Consider the following 13316-nt stretch of genomic DNA (forward strand, 5'->3'; position numbering starts at 1 on the left):
TGTACACACTTAATTAGTATGATATACACACAAATAGTTATGTTTTGTGCAAAATACAACTATATTTTTAAAAAATGCTTAAGAGTTGCAGTTAATTGGTTGTAATATTTGATAGTGAACTTAAATAATTCTATATTTGTAGGTCTGTCCTTGTAGAAACCTATTAACATTATTTTGAAGTGATATCTTCCAATAAAGTGCTTAGTACATGTGTTTATGAAATAAGAAAAAACTTTGAAAGAGTTTGCTAGTTGAAAAGTGAAAGCTGAGTGGAATCAAAAGAAATAACCCTGGGGAAAATAATATGCAATGCACTTATTATTTTAATCATTTTTATAATAAATTTGTCCTTTAAAACAATAGTTTAATCTATTAATGTCAGAAATGCCAATCAAAAGTCAAACACAAAAAAGTTTTCTGAGTTCAAAGTGCAACAAATCAGAAAAATGTACAAAGACCGGAAAGGAACCAGTTTATAATTTGGTATAAGTTGCTATTATTAATAAATAATTACTGAAACAACATTACACTTTTTTACAGATTGCAAATTGCTCTTCTAACATTTTCAGCTTTAGTGTAAATAAATAAATCAAATAGTGGGAAGTAATATTAAACATCCTTCATTATCCTGAAAAAAAAAAGAAACTACAGGAGAAAAAGTCCAGAGAGTAAATAAGAACAATTATAAGTGTTTGTTAGAAACACTGAAGCATGGTAGAGTGGGTACAGGATCATCATTCCAGGAACGCTGCGCTGCTTTCTTTGTTGTTGTGACACTAAACCGTCCACTGTTCTCCCAGAATCCCCAAATCCTCCATCTGCTTTGAGTCGTCATCTCCAAAAAATGGTGAAACAGGACACCAGGAGGCTCGGCCTTTAACCCCTTCACTGCCGCTGGACACACGTGTACCCAAAACATGAGAGCGGGCTTCAGAAGAACAGACACATTTGAAAATAAGCTCACATACTGAATTAAAAAGAAGATATTTCAAATGTTTAAATGTTTTGAACAGAGAGCAGCTGGTGTGAACACTGAAGGATCAGATGTTTGTGTTTCAACAATAAAATAGGCCAGTGTATCAACTCACAAACAGGTACTTTAACTACCCACACAATTACTCCAACTATCGTGACATGGACATAAACTACTTTTACTAGTAGCCTACTAAAAAAACATGGACACAGCATAAGTCCAACTACCAACACAAGTGCATGAACTATTTTTACAAGTACTTACACTTATGACATGTTTTAAAACCACAGACTTAACAAGTAAACTAATGACATGTTCTAAAACCACAGACTAACCAAGTAAACTAATGACATGTTCTAAAACCACAGACAAAACAAGTAAACTACTGACATGTTTTAAAACCACAGACTTAACAAGTACAGAAAACAACAGGCTTAACAAGTACTTAAACTACCAACACAAGTACTTGAACTACCGACACAAGTACTTAAACTACAAACACAGGGACTTAATCTACTGGCACAAGTACTTTAACTAATTTAACAGGTTCATTATCTACCAATACAGGTACTTAAACTACAAACACAATGACTTCAACTACCAACACAAGTACTTTAACTACTGACACAATTACTTAAACTATAAAGACAAGGACTTAAACTACTGACACAATTACATTTACTACCTACACAAGTACTTTAACTACTGACACAAGTACTTAAACTACAAACACAAGGTCAAACTACTGACAGAAAGTACTGCTCAATGGGTACCTAAACTACTCACACTTAGTTTAACTACTGACACAATGACTTAAACTACAAACACACAGACTTAAACTGCTGACACAAGTACATTAAGTACTGAGACAAGTACTGTAACTACTTACACAAGTACTTAAACTACTGACACATGTACTTAAACTACAGACACATACTTAAACTGACAAAATACCTAAACTTCTACACTAAAAGTAAATAAATACAACACCAGCCAACAAGTTTCTCCACACAAAAGTACAACTCGACTTACAACATTTACTGAAACTACGGACATAAGTGCTTTAATTACTGACACAAATACAAGAGCCACATATCGGCCACCCCCCGTGGTGGGCTCCCGTGAGTCGGTGATCCCTGCCGGCTTCACTCTTAAATCTCCGTCCCTGCCATGAAGCCAAGAGTTAAAGAAGGAAGAGCAGAAGGGGGGAGGAAGCGGAGGAAGGAGGAAAAGGGAAGGTCCCTCCTCCCTTCAGACGGAGTTAAACTACTTTAAAGCCACTTGCGCCAAGTTTTCTGTAACGTTATAACACATCGTGCGCAGTTTGTTATCGCGGTGAGTCCACGCAGTGCAGCCGGCGGGCTGCGGGGACGGACATCGACATGTCGGAGGGATCCGGGGCCGCCTGGATGTGACTGTTAGGTGGGTAAAAGCTCCGAGGTCTCCCCGCTGCTGGTAAACAACTGCGGGCAGAGGAAGCTGACTGCAGCGGGGACACTTCAAACACACACACCGGAGAGACTTTACGCTACTTTAACCCAGAATGAGAGTGTTTACAAGTGTTTGAGAGCAGAAGTGGTTTATCAAACTGTATATACATGTTTCATTTAGATGTAAACAGAAAAACCTAAACTAGATAGATAGTTTTGGGTTAAGTACTGGTTTCAGTGAGTAATACTGAACAAAACTAACCCCAATACCACATTACAAGCTTTAAGTAAAATACTTTTTACAAATGTGCAGATTTACAGGGTGACTGTTTGGTTATTAATGACATTAAAAGCATGAAAAGTATATTTTATATTATTACTATATTATATTTTACTTGTGGAACAGAAAAGCATTGTAAGACACTTTTCGGCTAATATTTGCTCTGATATACTCATGAACTTAAGCTGTATTTGTGATTTGGTGTGGACATACAGCTTTAACACCTGATGAATATTAAGAAATAACGTATTCAGTTACTGTTAGATTCTTATTTTCAAAAATGTATGTTCTCAAATGAGTAATGGAAGAGGTTAAAACTTTTGAAGCAGTTTTGGAAACTTAGGGCTCTTGACCTTCTGTTTTTATTCTTTATTTCCAGAGCAGAGGATGGAGGGAGAGAAAGAGATGGCAGAGGAGAATGAGGAGGAGGAGGAGGACAAAGAGTCTCATCATCACATTGCTGCTGCCTCCTCTGTGGACTGTCAGGATCTTCCCATCATGCACTGGGAGGACCTGAGCCAGAGGATCGCAGAGCTGGAGAAGCAAGAGCAGGAGAGGAGGGAAAGGTCAAAGGTCAGTTATGAAGACAAGAGTTATTTTGGTGTTTACTGATTCTGTTTGGTTCTACAAAATGGGAAACACTCACTTTGAGGGGATAATTCTCAAAAGCCTACATTTCCCAGAAGGCTTAGTGCCTGTTTTAGCTATAGACAGTTCATAAGAAGTAGATTCAACCTCTGGGTCTGCAAACTGCATTCTTTCTAATGTCCAGCAGGGGGTGACTCCTCTGATTGTTTATCAGTCTGTGAGAAAATGGTCCACTTCCTCAGCTGATTTATCCCCTCACTTAACATTTTCTTAATGAGTCAATGGTCATAGATCAATTCTTCTTCAGTCAGATTTAGGGATGTTCAGAAGCGACTCCTTTCATCGTTGTTTTAATGTAAATTTAAATTCAGACTAACTGACAGCGCTAAAGGTCAGAAAAGACTCCAGAAACAGACAGACTGAGCATTATTTATCAACACGGCTAAACACAGGATCACAGAGTCTGCATGTATGATGTCGGAGTGGCTCACAGAGTGTGTCTACCACTTGCAGAGCTAGCTCCAGCAGCCTTCAGTCCTCCTTGCAGGCTAACATCCACATGCCTGTGCTGATTCCTCGTTGCTCTGATGAAGTGATTATATGTCAGTTTAACTAGACACAGCCTACATACAACTTTATCTCCATTTACTAGATCAACATACTGACAAACCATGCCATTCTACCAGATGGCATCTGTCACCTGTGCTTGTTTACATCCAGGTAGTAGAGCTTTAGAGCATTATGGCAGAAGACATTATTCCTCTTCCTCGTCGTTATTTGCTCTTAGATTCCTCTGCCTCCACTGCACATCAGTTTCAAGATGAAGCCATAAACCATGCTTACCCCAGTGGCCCCTAATGTCAACACGCTGCTGCGTGTGACGTCTTTATTGTTGTTCTTCTGGGCATGCGGGTGGGTTCCGGTCGGTTCAGGGCTGTGACGAGTTCACACAGGAATCTCTTTAAAGGAGTCGCCCCCTGCAGGACATTAGGAAGAATGCAGGTGAAAGACACATTTGCATGGCTTCACTTTGTAGACCTGGTGGAAACAACCTTTTTACACAGTCAGTGGTTTGGAGCTTCTGCTGCAGACTTTCCAGATACATATATATATATATATATATTTGATTTGTCAGAACTTTGACGCACATTTCCAGCAGATCTCCTTTCCCTCTCTTTGTGTTTGTCTTCTTGTCGGCCTGATAACATTCCTGAAAGGATGAGAACATGTTTGTTATGGATATAAACATAGAGACAAGTAAGAGAATTTCCCCAACCCTCACATTACAGAAAGACAGAGCTGCATGTTAGACATTCTCTGGTGGGGTAATGATAACGTAGCTTTATAAAAAGCTTCCCGACATCAGATCCCTCTGTGCTGATCTGACTGAGCTCTGGGATGAGTCCGCCTGCTGTCTGTTTTTTTTTAACTCTAGTTTCTTTTATTCTCCTAAGAAACCTTAAATATATGTCATAAAGCAGTGAGTTTAATGTTTGATATAAGATGATCGGCATGTTTTCCAGAGGAGTGGGGTGAGGATGGGGCAGAGTCAGGGAGGAGTGTGGGGAGACGTGTGGGAGGAAGAGGAGGAGGACTTCAGGAAGTGTCGAGTTGCTGCTGTTGCATCACGGTAAGTTGAAAAGAAGTTCTTATCAAAGTATACGTTGATTCAAACATGAAACTCTAAAACATGAAGACGTTCAGTGTGTTCGTGTTGCAGCTTCAGGATGTTTATTGTCTGTTTACAGATTTCACAACCACAGAAACCTGCAGCTGTGCTTCATCAACGACAGCGACAGTGACGAGGAGGAAGAGGGAACCAAGAACAAGGTCAGTCTGTCCATACAAACACTGCTCACACATTACTGCAGGGAAATGTTCATCACATCAAAGAGCCTAAAGTTTAATCTACAAATGGCTGTTTTCTAAACCATAAATCCAAAATATCAATGACTCTACATCTAAAAAATGACAAAAGGAAGATAAGCATCACATTTAAGGAACGTGCGACTGAAAACGTCAGCTTGAGAAATCACAGAGACATACTTGGTGATTAATTTTTCTGTCTTTATTTTAAAGGGACAGCTTAGGATATGTAAAGTGGGGTTGTCTGAAGTTCTTATCAATAATAAGTGTAATGTGTACCAACAAGCGCTTCATTCCCTTATTCATAAGATTTGAAAAATCCGATCTTCAGCGAATCATTCTCACTGTGATGGCCAATCGGTGTGGAGATTCCAAGCGGCAACCTCTGTCTGCGAAAATTGAAGCCAATGCAGAAGTGTTATAAACTGCAGTTCCTTGAGTGTCCACTTGAGGCTGGCTCTGGAAGTACTGGATACCACATATACACAAATTCAAAAAAAGCAGATCTTTACAGCAGAAATAAACATGTTTACAGCCTGGTACAAAAAACAAGTGTAGTCTGGATAGCTCATTTCTCGATTGGCACACACTGTACGGGGTGTGAATTTTTCATAACGTGGCAGTTGCAAAGATATTAAGATTACGAGTTTTCCATTATGAGAGGCACAGCTGATTTGACTGACAGGCAGCAGCACTGTAGCTGTTGGCGAGGAGGCTCAAAGCCCGCCTCTTTACCTCACACTAGCTTCACAGAAGTTAGGTTGAGTTCAGCATTTCCAATATGGCTCCTGCCGACAATTGGCTTCAAAACAGCACTTCAGAAACAGATGGGTGACGTCACAGAGACTATGTTCATTGATTATACAGTCTGTGGGAGAAATTGATAGTGTCTGTGTGCGGCTACCCTGAACTGCACGACACCACCTGTTTTTATTTTCATGTAAACAGGGTTAAAAAGGAGCTTGCTTTGAGGAAAGTGAGTAAGGAGGTTATTTATCTATGAAACTGTGAAAACCTTTATTGGTTGTGCTTGCAAGTTAGCACTGCCACAACCCCGTACAGTGTGCCAAGAGAGAAATTAGCTACTCAGACCTAAACTGTTTTTTGAATAGGGCCATAAACATGTCCGTTCTACTGTAAAGATTGGCTTTATGAATGGGTGTGAATGTGGTTTCTGGTGTTTCTGCAGCCAGCCTCAAGTGGACACTTGATGAACTGCAGTTTTTAGCAATTTCGCATGAGCTTCATATTTTAAGACCTGAGGTTGCCATGTGGTCAAGTGAAACTTTATCAATGAACATTCAGAGAACTCTCCGCTCAGCCATTTGACCTTTGACTTTTTATATCCCTGTCAGGTTTCCATGGGAACAGGTGGAAACGGCTACCAAGCCGCTGGGCTGAAAAAGGAAGTGGTCACCGCTCTGAGGACCCTGAGAGACAAACTGCTGGAAGAACAGAAGGAGAAGGAGGTAAAACATGAGGGAAGGTCAGACAGAAAGACTGACATGTTATCAACAGAGACAGACCTAGTGTGTGTGTGTGTGTGTGTGTGTGTGTGTGTGTGTGTGTGTGTGTGTTGCAGCATCTGGCTGACTGCAGCGATGTTGCCAAGCGGAAACATCTGGAGCGTTGGGAGCTGCAGGAGTGTTCAGAGCAGCAGCTCAGCTGCCTGAGAGCGACACTTCAACAGGAAGTTCACGGTACAAACACACACACACACACACACACACACACACACACACACACACACGCACACACACACGAACACACGCACCCATTTATACTAAACATACACACACATTGAAAACCACACATTTATCAAACTCTCCATCTGAAGTCTTAAAGAAGGCTCTGAGGAGCCTGCACTTCGCCCCTCTGGAGTTAAACTTCAGACTGAGGTTTTGGTGTAACCGTAAGGGACATCTGTCCACCTGTTCTGTCCACATCTCAAGAATGGTCATTTGCATTCACTTCACGCAACATTTGTTTATAATACACTTTAATTTTTCCATAATTACTGTACTTTATTTTTTGTCACTTTCCAACTTATGCACACCAAATATTACGGCTGCAGAAACAGTTAATGGATTAGACACTTGTTCAAACTCTCGCAGCAAGGACAATCCCTCTGTGTTGTTGTTTGTGTACAAAAGAAAAAACTTCCTAGTGAATTAATATATTATAAGATAAAAAAACAATTATTGTAATAAAATAAAAAATAAAAAAAATATATATATATTACAATCAAAATACAATATAATAATTAATGGAAATATATAAATAAAGATTAATTTAAACAAAATGAATTATTAAAAAAAAATACTAGCTAGAAGTCGAAGAAAATAATTAAAATAATGTAACATTTAATAGATATAGTAAAAATGCATTTTATACATTTAATAAATAAATAGAAATACAATTTAATAAAACATTTAATTTCATAAAAAATAAAATAAAATAAAATAATAATAATAATAATAATAAAATAAGTTAAATAGATACATTACTTACAATAAAAAAAGTAGAAGAAATTAATTATATGCATTTATTATATAAATATATATTTTACTTCTTCAATCACAGGTTCTGTTTTGTAGAACAGGAGATTGAACAAGCTATTTGGCGACAGTTAGAAAGTCTGTCTGTGATGGAGAGTCGTTTAGAGACTCTGTAAAGTTTGCTGTCTGCCTTGTTTATACTTCTCTGTGAACAAGGATGCAAACAACCAAACCTGATAATTCAGAAATAGATATCTGCGATTCCATCCACCAATCCACCAATCACAGAGTTCATTTGATGGTAGTAAAAGACAGTACTGAAGCATCGTCGTTTGGTTTTATGCTCTGAGGATAAATTATTCTTCAATGCTGTCCTCTTGTTTCTTTTTTCAGCTTTGAGCTCTGAACTCGTGGCTCACCTGTTGGTACGAGACCAGCTGAGGACGAAGCAGGACGCCATGCTGCTGGACGTGCAGGACCTGACCTAACACAGGGACCACTGACTGGACCATTCACATTAACTCAAATGTTTGTTTGGACACCCTGGGACCAGGATGGGCTCAGGAGTCTTTTACTTCCATGAAACGTTAACTCAGAAGCTACCTTATCCACACTGACAAATCAGCATCATTCAGGGAAACGGAGATGGCTAGATGACGAGATGGTCGCAATGAAAGGCAACTGAACCACCTAAAAATCTCTGACTTTATCCAGCTCTGCTTTGACATCAAGGTTGCCGAGTTCGGGACTTAGAAAGAAGTCCAAACCTCGGCGAAAGAAAGTAAAGACTCTGCACGTGGCAGCATGTTCATTTGAAACATGAGAAGTGAACACAGGAACACAGACTCGGGTTGGATTGAAGAGAAATCAATTTTTAACATCCCCAACGTGCCTCTGGATGGCGAGGACGGCACTGAACTAGAGCTTCAAGGCCTACAAGAAGACTTCAGAAACATCCACCCATCCTTCCAAAACAACACCTCAGCTCTTTCGTGGTGTTGGCACCACATGCAAAATCATTGGAGCGAGTGAATTACATTTACATGCTCAACTTTGTTTTGATGACAGACTGGAGTGGCGTTCAAAGGGAACCCATCCTTCCTTGCAAGATTCATCTTTGGGCACACACACAAACACAAGTTAATCGAACACGAACACATCCTGGCGTTCATATAAGCATGGCTTAAGCGAGCGTTCGTGTTTGTGGTGTGAAAGCGACATTAGAGTTTATCACAATTAATGTCAGTGTTTTACTTATGAAGCTAACAAAGATCTGAGGAGAGCTTCATAAATAACAAATAACTGAAGCTACTCTTTGCCTTTGACCACACTGAAATTCAGACACACAGATTTATGAAAAATACTCCCTTTCAGCTGCTGAATAACTACTTACTCTTGAGAATAATTTTTCATTACTGACAGCCAAATATCTCACCTAATCATAGCCAAAGCTATCACTTAACATAAAGAGCAAACATTAATCCAACATGAGCACGAAAAACTCCCTTTTAAGCCTGATTTATACTTCTGAGTCGAATTGACGGCGTAGCCCATGTGCGTAGGTCCGTACCTACGCGGAGGCCTACGCATGAAGCTGACGCTCACTTCCTTCAAAATGTAAATGTATAAATAATGGACGTAGTATCCGTGACGTAACCCATCTGTTTCTGAAGCGCTGTTTTGAAGCCAATCATCGGCGGGAGCCATATTGGAAATGCTGAACTCAACCTAACTGCTGTGGAGCTAGTGTGAGGTAAAGAGGCGGGCTTTGAGCCTCCTCGCCAACAGCTACAGTGTTCCCACCTGTCAATCAAGTCAGCTGTGCCTCTCATAATGGAAAACTCGTGCGTAGTGGGGCCGGAAACATACGACCCAACTATCAGGTGGAGTATTGCTGCACGACACGGACAAAACGCCGCAAAAGTATGTGGTGCTCACGTCCGTGTCGACCACTGCTGCGTAGGGTCAACACAGAAGTATAAACCAGCCATAAGAGGCAGAGATCCTGAGCAGAACCAGACACACCAGTGAAGAGCCGTCTGTTACGCTATGCTTCATGAACTTCATGAAGAAAACAGCGAAGATGCTGGTACCAGAGAATGTCTGACTTCCGGGCTTGAAAAACCAGAAGAGTAATTTTCAAATACTGGGCGTATCATTTCTTTTGATTAATTCAAAGTTAGAGGTTAAGCGCTCTCCTTAAGAAACCACTTGGTGTACATAGTTTTTTCTTTAAAACAGAACACTGTGTTACCGTCTTATTCTAACATACTGTTACTCAGTTAATCTAAAAGAAATGATCAAAACAAGAAGTCTCGCTGGCCTGTTTGTGAAAAATATACATTTATATGCAAAAAGGGATTCTAACTTATCTTATTTAAGCTTTATTGTGTTTAATATATTTGCCTGTTTTTATTTTAATAAGGGAACATTACACTCATAGAGCACATGTAGCAACACATAGTATCTGATAGTCAAAAGGGATTTTCAACAAAATGTTCAACACAGAAGGAACTTAAAGCTCCTGTGAAGAGTTTTAAAGTGTTTGTGAAACAGACTAAAATTAACAGAGACCACTTCAGAAACAAACAAGACCATCCGCTAAATGATTTACAGTTTCTATATCGGCCTTTTTAATGGCTGTGAGGGGGGTAGGTGTCGGACCAGGCAGTATCACTCTGTCCTCAGGGGCCGCCAAAATCAACAGTTCCTCATGGAAGCTTTAATTCAAGTTCACATCCTTTATTTAAGATTTGAATTTAAATATGGAGTCTTCACAGAGCAAATGTTGTGTTTAATGTAAGCTAAAAGAACATGGCCATACATTTTGTTCAAAATGTACTAACGATTTACAACCTTTGAGTTTCCATTTTGAACATTGTTTTTATAAAGGGTTGTTAAACCATGCGTTTAAATGTTGGTGCCATATTTGTTTAACTGATGCTATAAACTCTTCAGGTACAGTTATTGATTAAAGAGGCAAACATGAGAATAATGCACTTATTTTAGTGAAGTATATGTGATGTGAAAATAATATCTGCTCTTCTCTCCTGTAACTCCAAGTTTACCACCAGGGCATCAAGCGGTTTTTGTAAACTTGTTAAAAAATTTTCATGTTAAGTTTTATTCTGACTGCAGTAAACTATCTTTGTCCATATATCAGGCATAAATATTTTTTTAAAATGTATGTGGTGATTTTAAACCACTACTACCAATGTTGCCTTATTGAAAAAGTTATACTGACTGAATGTTGTATTAATTAAAGATGAGTAACTGTGAATATATCATTTTTAAAAAAAACTTAAATATATGTAATAAAAGTCTAACTAATTGGCATCTTAAAGTGTTTTAATAAAATGTATAACACAAAAGGGAGAATTCAAAATTATAATAAATACTGTGCATTAAATGTGGTCATATTAGCTAACGATAACACAAATGTGGTGACGAGATTTATCATTTTTACTTCAAGAGTATTTGAAAGATGTATTTTAAAATGTAAATAAAACATTTTTATTTGTAAATGTAAACATTAACTGAAATATATTTTGATGTTCTTTTAACACTTGTGTCCCAGCGTCCACATCATTTCTCCAATATTCTGACCTAAAAAAAATTGGTACAAGCTGTGTCTAAATATTTAGGATTTTAAAAACCCTGTAAAATGTGTACAATCATGAAAAAAAAAGATTTTTTATTTTTTTATTTTAATAATATATTTTTGGGGATTACTAATGGTGACAGTCCATTTACACAAAACAGTCATGGCTTGGTCAAAATCAATGAGTTGACATGTATTTCAGATTTCACATAACTTATTTTCAAGTTAAAGCAGGTAGAATAAAAACAAACTGTGGATTCAAAAGCTATTTTATTAATAAAAAGCATTATGATTAAATTCAAGGGTTAATAATTTGATATATAACCATGAAACAGATATAAATAATGAATAACACAAAAATCTTTACAGTTAAAAATACAAAAATGAAATGCTATTTTTTTAAATTATATCAAATATCTAAAATGAAGGCTACATAACTAAACTAAACTAAACTAAACTACATAACTTTAACTCGATAGCTAGTCTTCAACAGTTTGCCAGCTATATAAGCTAACCTGTTGTCTACCATAGATCTTCCCCTACTAAGTATCCCTACTATTTTCCTCTGTTGTAATTTTTTTTTTTAATGTGATGAAGATGTAATAAATAACAAATAAATAATAAGAGACATAGAGGGATTGAGACAGGAGCTGCAGTGTTTAAAGACAGCTAGCTTACACGTTCGGCTAACTGGCTAACAACACTTTGATTTTCCCTTTGAATTGTACATTAAGGATACCAGATTAAAGCTGCTGTTGGTAGTCACAGAGTAAACATCTTAGCCCCCCCACACAGATCGGCGTGCGCAATCATGATAGTGCCGGACTCATAACCAATTGGAGGACGTAGTAGGGGCCGCCCCTTAACCAATCAGGACAGAGGATTGGAGATTAGCTATGATTGGTCCTTCATAACGGGAGCGAGGGGAATAATAACATTGCTTGATACAAAGGCATTGGAAAACAGAGAATTCGCAATAGTCTCAAAATACATCACTTACTGATGAGTACAGATGGGCATTATGACCTTTTCTCCAAACCCAGCATAATGATTTTTACACCATTCCTACCAACAGCAGCTTTAAGCTGAATCAGTCAAATTTCGAGATTTTTTTAATTGTATTAATAAGTTTCATTAATTTTTAATAAATATATGTATCATTATGTATATAAATATCATTATCATCTTTGTTTTTCTTGTACCTTCGTTTTCCTGGGCTGCTTGTGTTGCTACGTCGTTACAACACACCTCAAGCTCAGTTTACACCGGAGCTGATGATGATGATAAAGGTAGAAGGAGAGGAGCAGAAGAGGAGGAAGAAGAGGAGGGGCTGATGTGCTCATTTTCGTTTCTATTATCCTCTGAATAAGAGACGGCGTGAGGAGGAGGGAGCCAGACATCTTTAAATCTTCAGCACTGTCTCTGGAGGAGAGGTGAGTGATTCATTATCTTTACAAATGAGTTTTTGTCTTAGTATGCTAGGTCAATATCAGACAGCAGTCATTGATTAAAGATCTGTACATATGTCTGAGGATTAGTCATTCAAAAAGTGAAATTACAAACAATTGTTGCATAGTTTAGTTTGATCAGCCCTCAGTAATTAGCATTACTGATTCTTGCTAAGTTGCTGAAATGCTCGCAAACATACAATTTAGAATTTTTAGACTCTCATGGAAAACAGCTTCATAAACGTTACCTATTGTATTTTTTATTTGTAAAGAGTAATTCATGCATGTGGTTTAGTTTGATGTTCATTCAGCAGAAAGGTGTGCAGAAGAATTCAAGACATGATGGCAGACTCAGTATCAAGTTCATTTGCGCATTAACAATCCTAATAACAACACAGTAATTCAAAATCGACTTAAATTAATGGAATAAAAGGCTTTTTGTTTTGTTTTTTGGTAAAAGTGAATATTGTATTGGTATGAAGCAAAGATTGAACTCTACATTGTTTCATTTTTTTTAATCTCAGTTGCTAAAAACAGCCACTTTGTTCTATTACAACCAGTTTGGAGCTGTACTGGGAGCACCACCTCCTCCTCTGCAGTCCCTGTATTGGGTTTCATTCCTGCAGTTGTGA

At 38.1% G+C, this 13316-nt stretch overlaps 1 protein-coding gene across 2 annotated transcripts; it reads left to right on the forward strand.

The window, feature by feature from the left end:
* Positions 1-639: 639 nt before the first annotated feature.
* On the forward strand, positions 640-11198 carry im:7136398 (schwannomin-interacting protein 1). 2 transcript variants are annotated; one of them, XM_034684624.1, is made up of 7 exons: positions 640-2395; positions 3063-3256; positions 4795-4901; positions 5020-5101; positions 6493-6606; positions 6720-6837; positions 8029-11198. In XM_034684624.1, the coding sequence occupies exons 2-7, from the start codon at positions 3071-3073 to the stop codon at positions 8121-8123; spliced, it is 702 nt and encodes a 233-aa protein (XP_034540515.1). In that variant the 5' UTR covers positions 640-2395; positions 3063-3070; the 3' UTR covers positions 8124-11198. The 2 variants fall into 2 exon arrangements, with proteins under 2 accessions (XP_034540515.1, XP_034540516.1); XM_034684625.1 differs by having other exon boundaries at positions 3068-3256.
* The last annotated feature ends 2118 nt before the right edge of the window (positions 11199-13316 follow it).

The sequence above is a fragment of the Notolabrus celidotus genome, chromosome 5, assembly GCF_009762535.1.
Source record: "Notolabrus celidotus isolate fNotCel1 chromosome 5, fNotCel1.pri, whole genome shotgun sequence".
NCBI classification, from domain to species: Eukaryota; Metazoa; Chordata; class Actinopteri; order Labriformes; family Labridae; genus Notolabrus; species Notolabrus celidotus.

Coding starts and splice junctions, on each gene's coding strand:
- im:7136398 (XM_034684624.1), top strand. CDS start 3,071: ATGGAGGGAGAGAAAGAGATGGCAGAGGAGAATGAGGAGGAGGAGGAG. Junction 6,607..6,719: donor AAGAACAGAAGGAGAAGGAG/GTAAAACATGAG, acceptor TGTGTGTTGCAG/CATCTGGCTGACTGCAGCGA. Junction 6,838..8,028: donor ACTTCAACAGGAAGTTCACG/GTACAAACACAC, acceptor TTCTTTTTTCAG/CTTTGAGCTCTGAACTCGTG.